At 41.0% G+C, this 12,363-nt stretch overlaps 1 protein-coding gene across 12 annotated transcripts in view; it reads left to right on the top strand.

The window, feature by feature from the left end:
• Positions 1-9,703, top strand: part of TRIM67 (tripartite motif containing 67) — a 37,389-nt gene extending 27,686 nt beyond the window's left edge. For all 12 annotated transcript variants that reach the window (XM_052695103.1, XM_052695085.1, XM_052695057.1 and 9 more), the window contains 2 exons: positions 2,185-2,347; positions 3,777-9,703. In XM_052695103.1, coding sequence (XP_052551063.1) covers positions 2,185-2,347; positions 3,777-3,842 — 229 coding nt within the window. In that variant the 3' untranslated portion in view covers positions 3,843-9,703. The remainder of the gene's footprint in view (positions 1-2,184; positions 2,348-3,776) is intronic.
• Positions 9,704-12,363: the final 2,660 nt, after the last annotated feature.

The raw sequence follows: 12,363 nt of genomic DNA, 5'->3' as shown, positions 1-12,363 counted from the left end.
CAAACTGCCCAAAATGCTGCTGAAACCATCCTGGGAAGGTGAGACTCCACTGCAAGAGTCAGTTGCACTTTTCAGGGCAGCCAAATTGGTGTATCCATACTCAGACCTTTCAGCCTTCCACACAGTGTCAGAGTCAGCACTGAGCCTTGTGCACAGAGATGAATGTTTGTCAGACTGTGTGAAAAGCTGTGTGAGAACTGGGATTTACTTGGAATAATGAAAGAGTGGCGCGTGTCTTCAAAAATGGATCGTCATTGAACAAGCACTGTAGCAGGTGGCTGTGCTTTCCCTTTACACAGCCTGCAGGCTGTCAGGAGCCTATAGCACAATGACCATTATCAGTTTAAAAAGGCATTGCAGAAAGGACTCAGCTCTTGGAGGTGCTGACACAGGCTGGGCCGTGTGCCCTGCCAGCAGCAGCTCCTCTCCAGCACAGCATTCCCTGTGGACTGCAGAGAAGTCACTCAATGTCACTGTGTACCACACGGCTAATTAGCCCACTAGAAGCAAATTAGTTTATTATATTGGAAAGAGCATCATCATCTCAAAAAGGCAAAGCTGTTTCCCCAAGAGAATCAATGCCATTTAGAAAGATGTCGTAAAATCTGGTTTAAAACACTGCTTGATATAAAACGTGGTGCACTACAATCAGAGCTGTTCCCCACTGGAGAAAAAAATAATGTAACCCACACGTAGGTAGTTCTGAATTGTGGTGCTGCCACCTCCCACAGAACCATTATGAATTTTATGATTGAGTGCATTCAATACAAACATCCTATATACTAAGATCCTGAGGATGGGCAAACGTCCTAACTTTTGTTGGAAAATAGTATGTTTACAGTTGTGGAGAGGAGCACAAAAACAGGCGTATTAATGCTTAGAGTACCAGGAATAAATTTAAGGGAGCTCAGAACTGCATAGTTATACGTCTTACGTATCTGAAAACTTAACTGGTGATTCTCAACTGTTTTGTTATTGTGTGAAGAGCTTTAAATGGAGATGTCAGCACACTATTGCCGTCACTATCATGGATAAAGCTCCTGTTATCTTTAAAGGAAATATCATGTGCCACATTTAGTTTGAAGGAAACCCGTTTATGACACCTAGTGGACACGATGAAAATGTCTTACCCTGCACCATGTTTCTAGTTGTATTTGAATTTTTTTTATATATATGCCAACTCTTACAATAAATCTTTTGTTAAAACTGCATTTATCTTGTGAATTTCATGTGCCCAGGGCAGCTTGTGATAGAAAAGACAGTCACTTCCTTTCTTGATACAAATGATTTGAAATCTGATTTAGCCTGAACAAATTGTGTCAGGCTGTAAATCCATCGCATAGCCCCTGTGACATTAGTGAAGCAGTGGTGCCTGTGGCCAATCTGCATATGTAGCAGATTTCTTGCTCAACGCTCTTTAAAGCACTATTGGATTTGACTAACCCCCGAATCAAAGTGCATTAGTGTCAAATCGTTCATGCATGTAATGGCTGGGTCTGCCCTGGCAAGATCTGACACCATGGTAGCTCTCAGCAGCTGCTCCTGACACAGCCAATTAGCACCAGTGTTAATAGCTGTGCCCCAGCTCTTGAAGGAGCTTGGTCATGGACCTGTGCTTGTCCCTAATCTGCCCTACCTTCCCTTCCTCCCCAAAACCAGTGCCTATGGACCTATGTGGGCCCCCCAGACCCTGGAAAATCAGGTCCCCTTAGAGACTGCCAAGATAAGCTTCTAGCTGCCAGCAGGTAGAGTGATTCAAATGAGTGCCAAGGACACAAGCGTTCTGCTTTTACATTTTCTGCTGTGCAACAGTATTCTACAGCAGGGGCACTCTCAGGAGCTCTGCCTCCAGAAGTCCTGCCTTGCACACTGAGCAATGGACTGATCTACTCACTTGCCCATTTCTTGTCAGCCTAGGGGATTTGGGCGCCATTATCATCTCTTAGCTTACAGCTGGAGGAGAGATGGACCTCATTTCTCTTTATGACACCCCTTTTAAGCTCTGATGAACATCTCTTTTGGGTAAAGGTGTGGCATGGTCACAGTCAAAGTGCAGTGGGGATAAGCACTGTGCTGTGCTGCTCCATTCTTCCCTTGTTTTTTGAGACTGCATGTCTTAGAGGGAACAGCAGTGGTACAGCACTCTGTCTACATTAAACCTCTTTGTGTGCATTTGTACTTCAGGACAGAAGGAGGAGTTTCCAAAGGTGCCACTGTTGGTGTCCTCCTGGATCTAAATAAGCACAGCCTGACTTTCTACATAAATGGGCAGCAACAAGGGCCTCCAGCTTTTGAAAACATAGAGGGTGTCTTCATGCCTGCACTAAGCCTCAACCGAAACGTTCAGGTAAGTCTTCTATAGTTCAGTGCAACCTAATCTGTTCAGGTAAAGGGGGCTATGTGCCCCTGGCCATTTCTGCTGTGACTGATAGCATCATAGGCAGGTAGTCAGTGTGGATATTGGCTCTTTCCTTGTCAGACATCCAGGCTACTAATGCTTTCTTGAAAACTGATTTCAGCCTTCTGTCTTGCCTCACAGATGCAAAGGGTAGTGTTATAAAAACAAGTCAACATGCCTGCATGCCTTCATCATTCTGCTGCAATGCTCCACTTAGAAAGCAGCAGTGCTAAGGCTTCCTCTGCCAGTTTGACAAAAACAACACAAGGATGTGAATTCTTCTTAGATCTTACATTGAGAGATAATTAGCATTGGCAACAGACAGAAATCCAGCAGCATAGCAGTTAGTTGAGCAAAGTCAGCATAGGTCAGGGGGTTAGTCCAGCAGAGAAGGCTCAGTCAGCACATCACTGGTGAAGTTCAGAGACTGCTCTGTTCTCAAGAGGATCTCCTCTTGGAGAAACACTTCAAATATTATGCTTTTTTAACTTCAAAACCACGTCATATGGCTGAAACAGGAGGTAATGCAACAAGAGGTGTAGCATTGAGGGATATGGTTAGTGGGTATGGAGGGGGTGGGCTGACAGTTGGAGTGGATGATCTTAATGGTCTTTTCCAACATTTATTGTTCTATGGAGAGCCAGAGCCTTTACCTGTGGAAAGAGCCAGAAGCCTGAAGACGGTGGCATCTAAATCTTTCAGGAAAGTTTCTAGTTTTACTGTATTTGATGCACAAAAGTAGAAGACACAGGCACTTCCCTGCTATTTTCAATAATGGTTTTCAATTGCAGCTTGCCTTTAATACCTACATCTTGTAAGCAGCTGGCAAAAGTTCTTTCTACGACCAAAATAAAGCAAGGCATGGCCAACAAGGTGTGAGAGGGAAGCTATGAATTTGACTTGCTGTTGAATGGTGCTCTGAAATGTCTGTGTGGGAACTCTGAACTTGCAGAAATATTGTCATGTTGTAGAAGGAACTGTGCTCTGCCCTGCCAGAACAAGGAAGAAAGGATTTTTTTTTATATATTCAGTACATTGTTTCAACAGTGTCATTGTTTTCCTGAACTACTCTAGAGTCCCTCACACAAAAATTCTGACCACCTTGGGCTTGGGAGTACTGTTGGAATTCTAGAAATAGTGGCTTACTTTAGGAAGAACTGTTGGCACTTGGCTTCTAGGCCCCAAGGTGCTCAGCACAGACGGGTTCCTGGTAATTTTAGGGGCTCAGTATCATCCCATAAATATAGTTAACTACTTAATCTTGGATCAGAAGCTCCACAGCCCCACTCTTGTCATTTGCTTATTCTGGGCCTTCACAAATGCTTTCTGCTAGAGATGTTCCAGTTTTGATAGTTGGTGTTATTTCTTTTTTATGTAGGTGACACTGCACACAGGACTGGAGGTTCCCCAATGTGTAAAGCAGCCAAAGTTGCCCAGCAACTAATGACACTCCTGCCTGACCCTGTGCTGGATTCTGTAAGCTGTCTCAGTGTGATTTGGCACATTTCAGTAAGTCAGTAAAAAAGCACTCTCTTCCCTAATGTGGAATGTTCTACACCATTGCTCACTGAGCACTCTGCTGGTTACAACTAGCCCACTCCATCTTTAGTTTAACAAGCCATAGCAAGCATACCCACAGAACTGGCACTGGATTACAGATGGGTACCTGAACATATCTGCACTGCACTCATGTGCTCACACACACATACACATGTATGTATTTATAAGGTGAGAAGTTAAATGAGTTTATTTTCTCTCTTGTGGCTGGGATTTGTGCTCAAAAGATATTGTGCATGCTGGAAAACACAGGCAAGACCAGGACTGGGGAACAATGGCTGCTGGAACAATTTACCAGTTGGTGAACGAGATTCCTTTGCCACCTGCAGTCCTTAATTGAAGACAGCATGTGTTCTGGCAGCTGAAGTGGAAGCTGTGTGCTCAGTTAAAGAATTCACAGGCAAGATTCTGTTATCTGTTACATCCAGGGGCTCAAATAACACTTAACTATTCCTTCTGGCTCCAAATCGCCATAAGCTCTGCACTACATTCCCCTCCAGTTCAGTGGCAGAACTTGCACTTATCTTCAACAAGAACAAGAACAGTTTCCAGATGCTGTTGTGTAATAGTTGTGCTTATTTGAGCTTACAGCATGGTATGTGCAGAATTCAGATATGAAAAGTGGAGAGGAAAATATTTCTGATACATTTTCATGTATCTTACTTAACTGTGACTGTGTGGACTACTCATAGAGAAAATCCATTGATGATTATCAGCACATCACTTGAAAAATGAAGCAAGAGGAATCTTTTTTAGTTTAACTAATAAGAGTTTTATTTAAATATGGTACGTGCAAAGTATCCCACATAGAGAAATACTGCTTTCCAGCCTTTATCCCAGTAAGTCCTACACGGCTGTAGTTCCAATGTAGCTTTGAGATCAGAAGCCTTAATTTTCTATTAGATTATGATCATGTAACTAATGTCTTGGTCTCCATGAAGCATTTAAACAGGAGAGATTTATGAGATTAATGCTAAATCAATTTTTAAGAATTTTTCTGGAATGGGACATAAATCCTTTCAAGACTTGGATGTATCTTGCATCTCCCATGAAAGCAAGAGGCCGTGTCAGGTCCTGTCCATGACAACATGAATCTGACCACCACGGAAGTTCCCAGCACAGAACAGAGCTCTCACCTGTACTCTGGTGTCCAAAAACACATTGATTTATGTGTGTTTCTTTTCTTCTGAAACAAGTTAACATATGCAACTGTGTGTATAGAGGTGATGCATAAGAACAAGATGCAGCAGACTGTGTGTGTCCATGACATTCTGGGCTTTGTTATTTCAATCCTACGTAAGCGTGGTGATATCCAACATGAAAAGCACCAACTCTTACATCCTAGTGATGTACTAAACCCTCTGTTTAATTCTTCTTGTACAGATTTTCCTACCCAAGCATACATATACGCACATGCATATTGTTCTCAGCCAAGCAGGTATGAAGCCTGAAAAAGTGTGCTCTAATACCAATGCAGCTTACTGCCTCACATTATGCTATGGCCACAGGATCGTCAGCTCAGGCCTCTCTCAGAGCAGCCAGCTGCAGGTGTGCATTCAGTCTCAGACACATGGCTCAGGTGGCACAGAGGGCTGCACTGAGACACAGCAGCCAGCACCTCACTGGCAGCATCCTCTTTGCAGCCACTGCAGAGAGGGACAGGCAACCCATCCTGCAGTAGTTACAGGCAATTTCACAGGTGAATCACAGCCTGTCACCAGTGCCCATACCTGGCTGATATCTCATGGCCACCTCTCCTGCAGAACAGCTGTGCACCTCTAGTAATGTCAAGACTGAAATAGGAAACAAAACCAACAGCAGGAAAATATAACCTTAGCTGTTAAGTGGGAAAGCAACTGTACAACTATACTTTCTTCACTCTGACGTGGATTGTATTAGTAAAGTTTTAGACATAACTGTGCTGCACTCATCTTCATTTCTTAGAAAATAGCGAAAACCAACTGAGTTTTAATTTTCAGTTTCATTTAATGCCATGTGAACTCATGCACGATTTTCTAATTTAGTGGGTCTGCTTTAACCTACCTCAGCTCAAATGCTCCTGGACCCCAGACTTCTTCCTGAGTGTGCTCATTGCAAACCTGTCTTCAGTGAACACAAGAGCTGTAATCACAGCATTGGCTTCAAGTATTGCCAGTCAGAGCAGTGTGTGGGAATACTGTACGTAGGCTTCACATAGATTTTTATATTGGGAAACATCCTGTGATAATTTTAATAGACACTCCCCTTTCACTTTTCTTATTAAAAGCAACCAGGTGTTGTTTGCTTTGGGACTGAACCTCTGTCTTCACTACCAAATTCTGTGAAAGAAATTCAAATGAATTTAGGTCTTTCCACTCTTCACCCACCACCAGGCATTTAAAATTAATTCAGAATGGGTTTTAGAAGTGTTTGCAGTACTTGGTTTTGGTTATCATAGATGCTTTGGTATCGGTTCCTAGTGTTGTACCTTGGGGAGAATGCAGCGAGTGATACAGGTTACTGTGTTTTAATGCAAACAAGGACAGTAGGTGGGGACATACTTCAGATCTGTAGAGAAGCATAGAGAAGCTCATTTATTATTCTAACACCTGTACAGATACGTGTGAGGTACAGAATAAGTAACTGCCATTATAGTCTCTTTGTAACCTAGTGGAGATGCAAATAAAATAAAAGGAATACAGTTAAAAGTAGGTATCCTGCATTAGCAACACCAGGTCTGAATCTAAACAAAATTGACTATATGTTGGTTGTGTACACATTCAAGGACTTGGATTTGGCATGATCCATAGCAATAAGCCAAGTAACCCCATAGAGCACAGTCTCATGACTTCAGCTGGATCAGTTTTAGTAGTAGTGTAACAGAGTAAATGCTTAAGTAGTTAGAATTCTGCTAGGAAACCTGTTACTCTATGTGTACTTTTGCAGAGCATCCAGGTGGCAGCAGAACTTTACATAAACCACTCTAAACATAGACCAGAGCAGAACTTTCCTTTTGCAGAATATCATTGGGTGGGGAGAAGTGTGGCACTTACTTTCACCTCTCTGCTCAGGCTGGAGATAGCTTGTTTCTCTGCAAGTTAACTCTCCCATTTGGTTATAAGCCCAGCTGTCTGCATGTTCTTCATCTACAGCATCACTTTTGCCAGCTTTTGTTTCCTCCAAATCTCTTCTTTGGAAGGGAGCCAGCCTTTAGTAGTATGTTCCTTGCAGAAATTGTGTTACTAACTATTCAGACTGCTTCCCAGGCACCTAGGTAAGCACAGAGATGCCTTTCATGGGACGTATCTGCCCCTGGAGCATAGGCTGATCCTTGTAAACAGGAGAATAGAGCCTTCTGAGCTGGGATGAATCTTGCCCCACGTAGCGCAGAGTCCACGTGAGGCACCTGTAAACCTAATGTTTAAAAAAGTCTTGTTCTACTAAGCACAATGAAGCTTGACTTCTGCATATGTCAGTTTGGAGCATCTGCATCTTTCTAAGTAAGTACAGTAAGCAAGCTATCTATCCTGCAGGACAATGAGGGATGCTTAGTTTTCATCTATCCATGTGAACCCAAATATCATCCTTTGTGAATCCTTGTCCCAGCTCTTTCCTCTGCAAATTTCCCTATTGAGTTCAGTGGGACCAAATAGAAGAACTGTGCCATCAGGGGTATTGTCAGACTCCCGGGGCGTGCAGTGCTGTACCATTGCCTACACTCGTGTTTCCCTCATCAACACAAATAAACTACCACAAAGATATTTTTACAGAGAAGTAATGTCAATATGGGCACAGGCCTAGGTGACACTCCCTTACTTCTTCTGAGGTTGGAAGGTGTGCACTGTAAAACAAATGTCAGTGAGGATAGTAGGAAACTGTGATGTATCTTTAATTTGGAAAGCAATTTGGCTTCTAAAACAAAGACGACAGGGAGACAGCTCAGTCATGTCCCATACTTGCTACATAGTTGAGACACAGTGAAATACATTGGACTAAAATGAAAAAAAAAAAAAAAAAAAAAAACAAAAAAAAAGCACAAGGTTACATATACGAGAACTTAAGAGGAAAAGTATCAAATGTGATTTATTATATGCATAACGTTCCATTGTGTTGTAAATAAAGCCATTAAAGTGTATTGCTGTAGTTTGTTCTTGGCTGGTGGTAGAGTTCTGTCATAGTGCTGTAGAAGTCTGTTTTTCTAATTTTTCTTTTCTTCAAAGTGTAATTAGTAAAGTTGGCAGAGAGCACCCAGTCCTCTACTTTCCTAGTTGTTCTAGAGCAAAAAGAAATGTGATATGCAGTTTTTGTTCTCCTTTCTTACATGATAATATTTATAAAAGAGGTAAGAATGAGAAGGTCAAGGCTAAGCTGCCACTACCACCACATGAAAAAACACTGTCTGTGATTGCCAATGAGGTGGTGCATTCTGGACCATAAATAAGACAACCTGTCCCTGTTAGAAGGGATGAAGAGCACAGCAACCTGCTAACAGCCATCGAGTACATCTTCTGTTCACAAAGGGAATGACAAGGAAATAGAGTTGTTAAACCTAATCTCAGGCTTCACCAGCTTTGTAGCATTCTGCTTAAATAGCATAGGAAACAATTAACCTTTGAACCAGGCAAAATAATAGGAAAACCCAAGTATCTTGGCTAGCTCAGCTTTGCAAACGAGATTACAGTTACAAGTCCACCAACAGGTTATTGCAACAAATGCATCACAAATGCAAACGGCACCTGTCACCAACAATTACCAAACAAAGATCATCTTAGTAACTTCTCATTTTTGAGGGTTTTTTTTCTTTTTTCTCCTCCTTTTTCTTTGAAGCAAGCTGCTTGTAGTTTTTACTGACAACATTTCTGGTGATTATCTTGTAGTACTGAATACTGCGCACATGCAGGTGGCTGGAGTGGCAGCTTGAAGCACAAACCCATCATGGTTAAGAAGCACTCAGTCTTCTTATGTGCAGAAGCCCATATGCAAGCCACACAAACTAAATGTGTGGGGCTTCTGCAGCTTTGCACAATACAGGAGACAGATGTGCACTGACTGCAGTAGGTACTCAGCACCACGTTCCCCTTCTGCCAAGCAACCTTCCTTTTGTTCTGTTTGTTATTGGAAGCAAATACAAGCAGAATATCACTTTTTCCCCCCAATTGGAAGATTTCTATTATTTTTCCTTAAATCAGTAGATATAAATATTTATGGATCCGGATTGCATCCTTTCATCATGATTGCTGATACCACCTCCCTTAAATGTTGTCAATAAAAACACTGACCTTTCTAGGTAGCATGGTGAGAAGATATTATGTGATGAATATTAAAATAAATGCATGAGGTAAAACTGCTGTTATTTCTGATTGTTATATGAAGCATGAATAACACTGATTTAAATGTTGGCAACCAAAAAACGTGCAAAGGAATAAGATAACGGTGTTCACTTCTGGTTAAGTGAAAGACGAGAAGTTGTTTCTGTTTTCTTTTAACCACGATGTTCTTTTCTTCAGCATCATCTCCCACAGCTTATATGAATTTGGAACTGGTGAAATATACATCTCTTCTGTATGTGTCTGTCACCAGATCGAGAGGAAAATATAAACTTTTTATAATTTTGTATCTGTAGCAAAGTTTGTATTTTTTGAATTGGAAACAAACTGCTTTTTGTCTTTTGGTCTGACTAAAACTTTGTGTATTATTATTATTACTCTTTTGGAAAAACCTGACGTATGAGTTTATGCCATTTTACAATTTCTAAATAAATTCTTAAAACATTGCCAACAAATCCAACATCAGTACCTTGTTCGTTATTACTGAGTAAGCTGTCTTGTGTGGATGGGGCACTCGTGCAGGACACGTGCCAAACTGCTGATACCTACTTCATTACCACAGCCAAGAGCAATTCAGAGAAAGCCAGTCTCTTACTCAGATAAACCATCCATGTCTCACCTTTACACATATGCCAGATTCAAACACCTCTCTCTCAGCACCGCTGTATTAGCTCTGACTCGCGTGTTCCTTAGGGTCATGAGGTAGGAATACAAGACAGAAAAGGTAAAACTTCATAACAGTTTAAAATTACATGTACTGCTGATGCTGCAAACCATCATCAAGCAGATGCCTCGAGAGGCTCCAAAAAAAGCGCATTTAAGCTAAGCAACCCAATGAATGCCTGTTAATAAAGAAGAAAGCACAGTAATACACTGGGAGCAGTGCTAGGGAAAGAACAGAGGCCCATCCAAACCAAACAAATGACAGTAAGCAAAGATAAGCATACAAAAACATCATCCATCATGGTGATAGGGTGTTTTTAAGCAAGAGACAACTTGGCATCAGCTCCTTCACTGCATAGACTTCTATTGGGAGGAGAAAATAAATAAATAAATAAATAAAATCAATGGCTTCAGCATATGGGGAAACAGTAATAAAGCTTAGCACAGTTAGAGGCATGAGAAAACACAGATAGGAAACATTTAAAGATATCTCCTTTTCTCCCTCATTCTGCTACTTGACTGCAGACAGGACGCAAAAATAAATGGTCCCTGCTTCCCCTTACCTATAATGAATCAGTTATTCTGTCAGTACTGGTTTCATGCATCAGCATATGTCTCCAAAACAACTGTTTGCTGGTTGAACACACACTTTCACACTCTGTTAATTAATAACACATTCTAGTTCAGAGAAACAGTAAATGCATAAATGTTTCTCAACGGTTGTTAGCCAAATTGCAGTCATTATAATTTTTGTTAGTCATGATAATTTTTGCTAATGTGTCCAGTTACAAAACTGGGCTAAAGCTATCATATTTTACTGAGAACATGATCCTGCAAGTATGTAGCATGGCTAACTGAAATCACCTCAATGATTTGATCTTAAAAAGACACACCACCACATAACAAAAAAACATACACACCAACATTATAGGTGTGAGAAACTGTAGCTTCTTGAATAAGCTTTTAATTTTTCCAAGTTTTTTGTTTCACTGTCAAATTAGCATTCCAATTTTCTTCTTTTTATTTTAAGAACTGAATTTCATTCAACTCTAACTCTTTTTCTGGTCTTTTAAAACTTGACACAAGGACTGCAAAATTCAGACGCTTCCTTTAGACCAAGTTTCACTCCCAAAAACATTTTGGCAGTTGTAGAGGTGGGAAAAGAACTTAACCCTTTAAATTACCTAGGCTGAGTGAGGATGAACTCCCACTGCACATAATACCCAAATCCAGATGAACAGAATTTCATGTAGAAGAGAGCATTAAAAATAAACAAACACCAAACTCAAGGATCAACCAGGAATTAAAAGATACAGGTTATTCCATAACATCCAAAGCTCATCTATTGCCTCAGCAAGTTTTGATGCTCTCTACACAATTGGGCTTGGTGATTACACCGTCACATGCAATCATGATTTGACATTTCTTAAGTCTGCATATTCAGTAACTAGTTAGGATTGTTAATTCCAGTGCGAATTTGCAACCAATGCTGATTAAGCAATTACAAAGTGTGATAACAGCGTTTAGCAATCCAGCTTAGAGCCATGTGGGAAGAGCGTGCAGAAACACTCCCTTCCTCTTTTTACCTCACTGTTTTCCTCTGGGCTCCCTCCCTTTGAGTCCTCAAACTGTATTGGCACAGTGCTTCTCCAAGACTTGAAAGTAAGGTGAAAGGTACAGGGGAAAGATCGTGTGAGAAAGTATTCCATCCTGTGCTGTAGTTCCCCCACATCAAGATAATTTCTTATCCTGGGAAGGGAGCAGCTTCTGGTGTTGCTGTTCTCATTGCTAGCTGCAAGCTGGCTCAGACTTCACTGTTCACTGAGGTTAGAGATCAGCTTATTCAGGTTCCCACTAGGCTGCTAGGAAGCATGTTTTCAAATCCTCATAGGTAAGCTGAATTTCACTTGTACATATAAAGAAGCATCTCCAATAATGGCTATTTTCTTTCTCATGTATATCTGCTTCACTGCCACAACTACTCAATAACCTTAAATATAAAAAAAACAAAGCATGAACTTCTTTCCTTTGTTTTTATCAGTAGGTTAACTGTTAAATGACAAACAAGTTAACCATGAACAATGTGTAGCTACTGGATGTCTGTACCTCATCTGGCATTCAGCTCAGGTCTTGAACGTTGCCTGTTTTTTATACTGTCTTACAACATGATCACCCCAAAACAATAATCTGAAACTACTTATTTGGTGTTCTCTGTAGATATACAAGTTCAGCCTCCACCTCTTACCTTCAGAAGAATCTCATTTTTCATTCTTGAGAAGATAATTCTGAAATCTTAAAAGGCTTTGCTGGGCATGAAAACTGTTTTGTAGTTCCACTCTCCACTAACAACTCAGATAAACACAGAAAAGATGTATGCCTGATATAGAACACCTACTTCAGGTTAAGAGAAAATAAGGTACAGCTTTTGCCATATTTCTT

This window comes from Tympanuchus pallidicinctus, unplaced genomic scaffold (genome assembly GCF_026119805.1).
Source record: "Tympanuchus pallidicinctus isolate F22 unplaced genomic scaffold, pur_lepc_1.0 scaffold1, whole genome shotgun sequence".
NCBI classification, from domain to species: Eukaryota; Metazoa; Chordata; class Aves; order Galliformes; family Phasianidae; genus Tympanuchus; species Tympanuchus pallidicinctus.
This window is presented reverse-complemented; position numbering and strand designations above follow the sequence as displayed.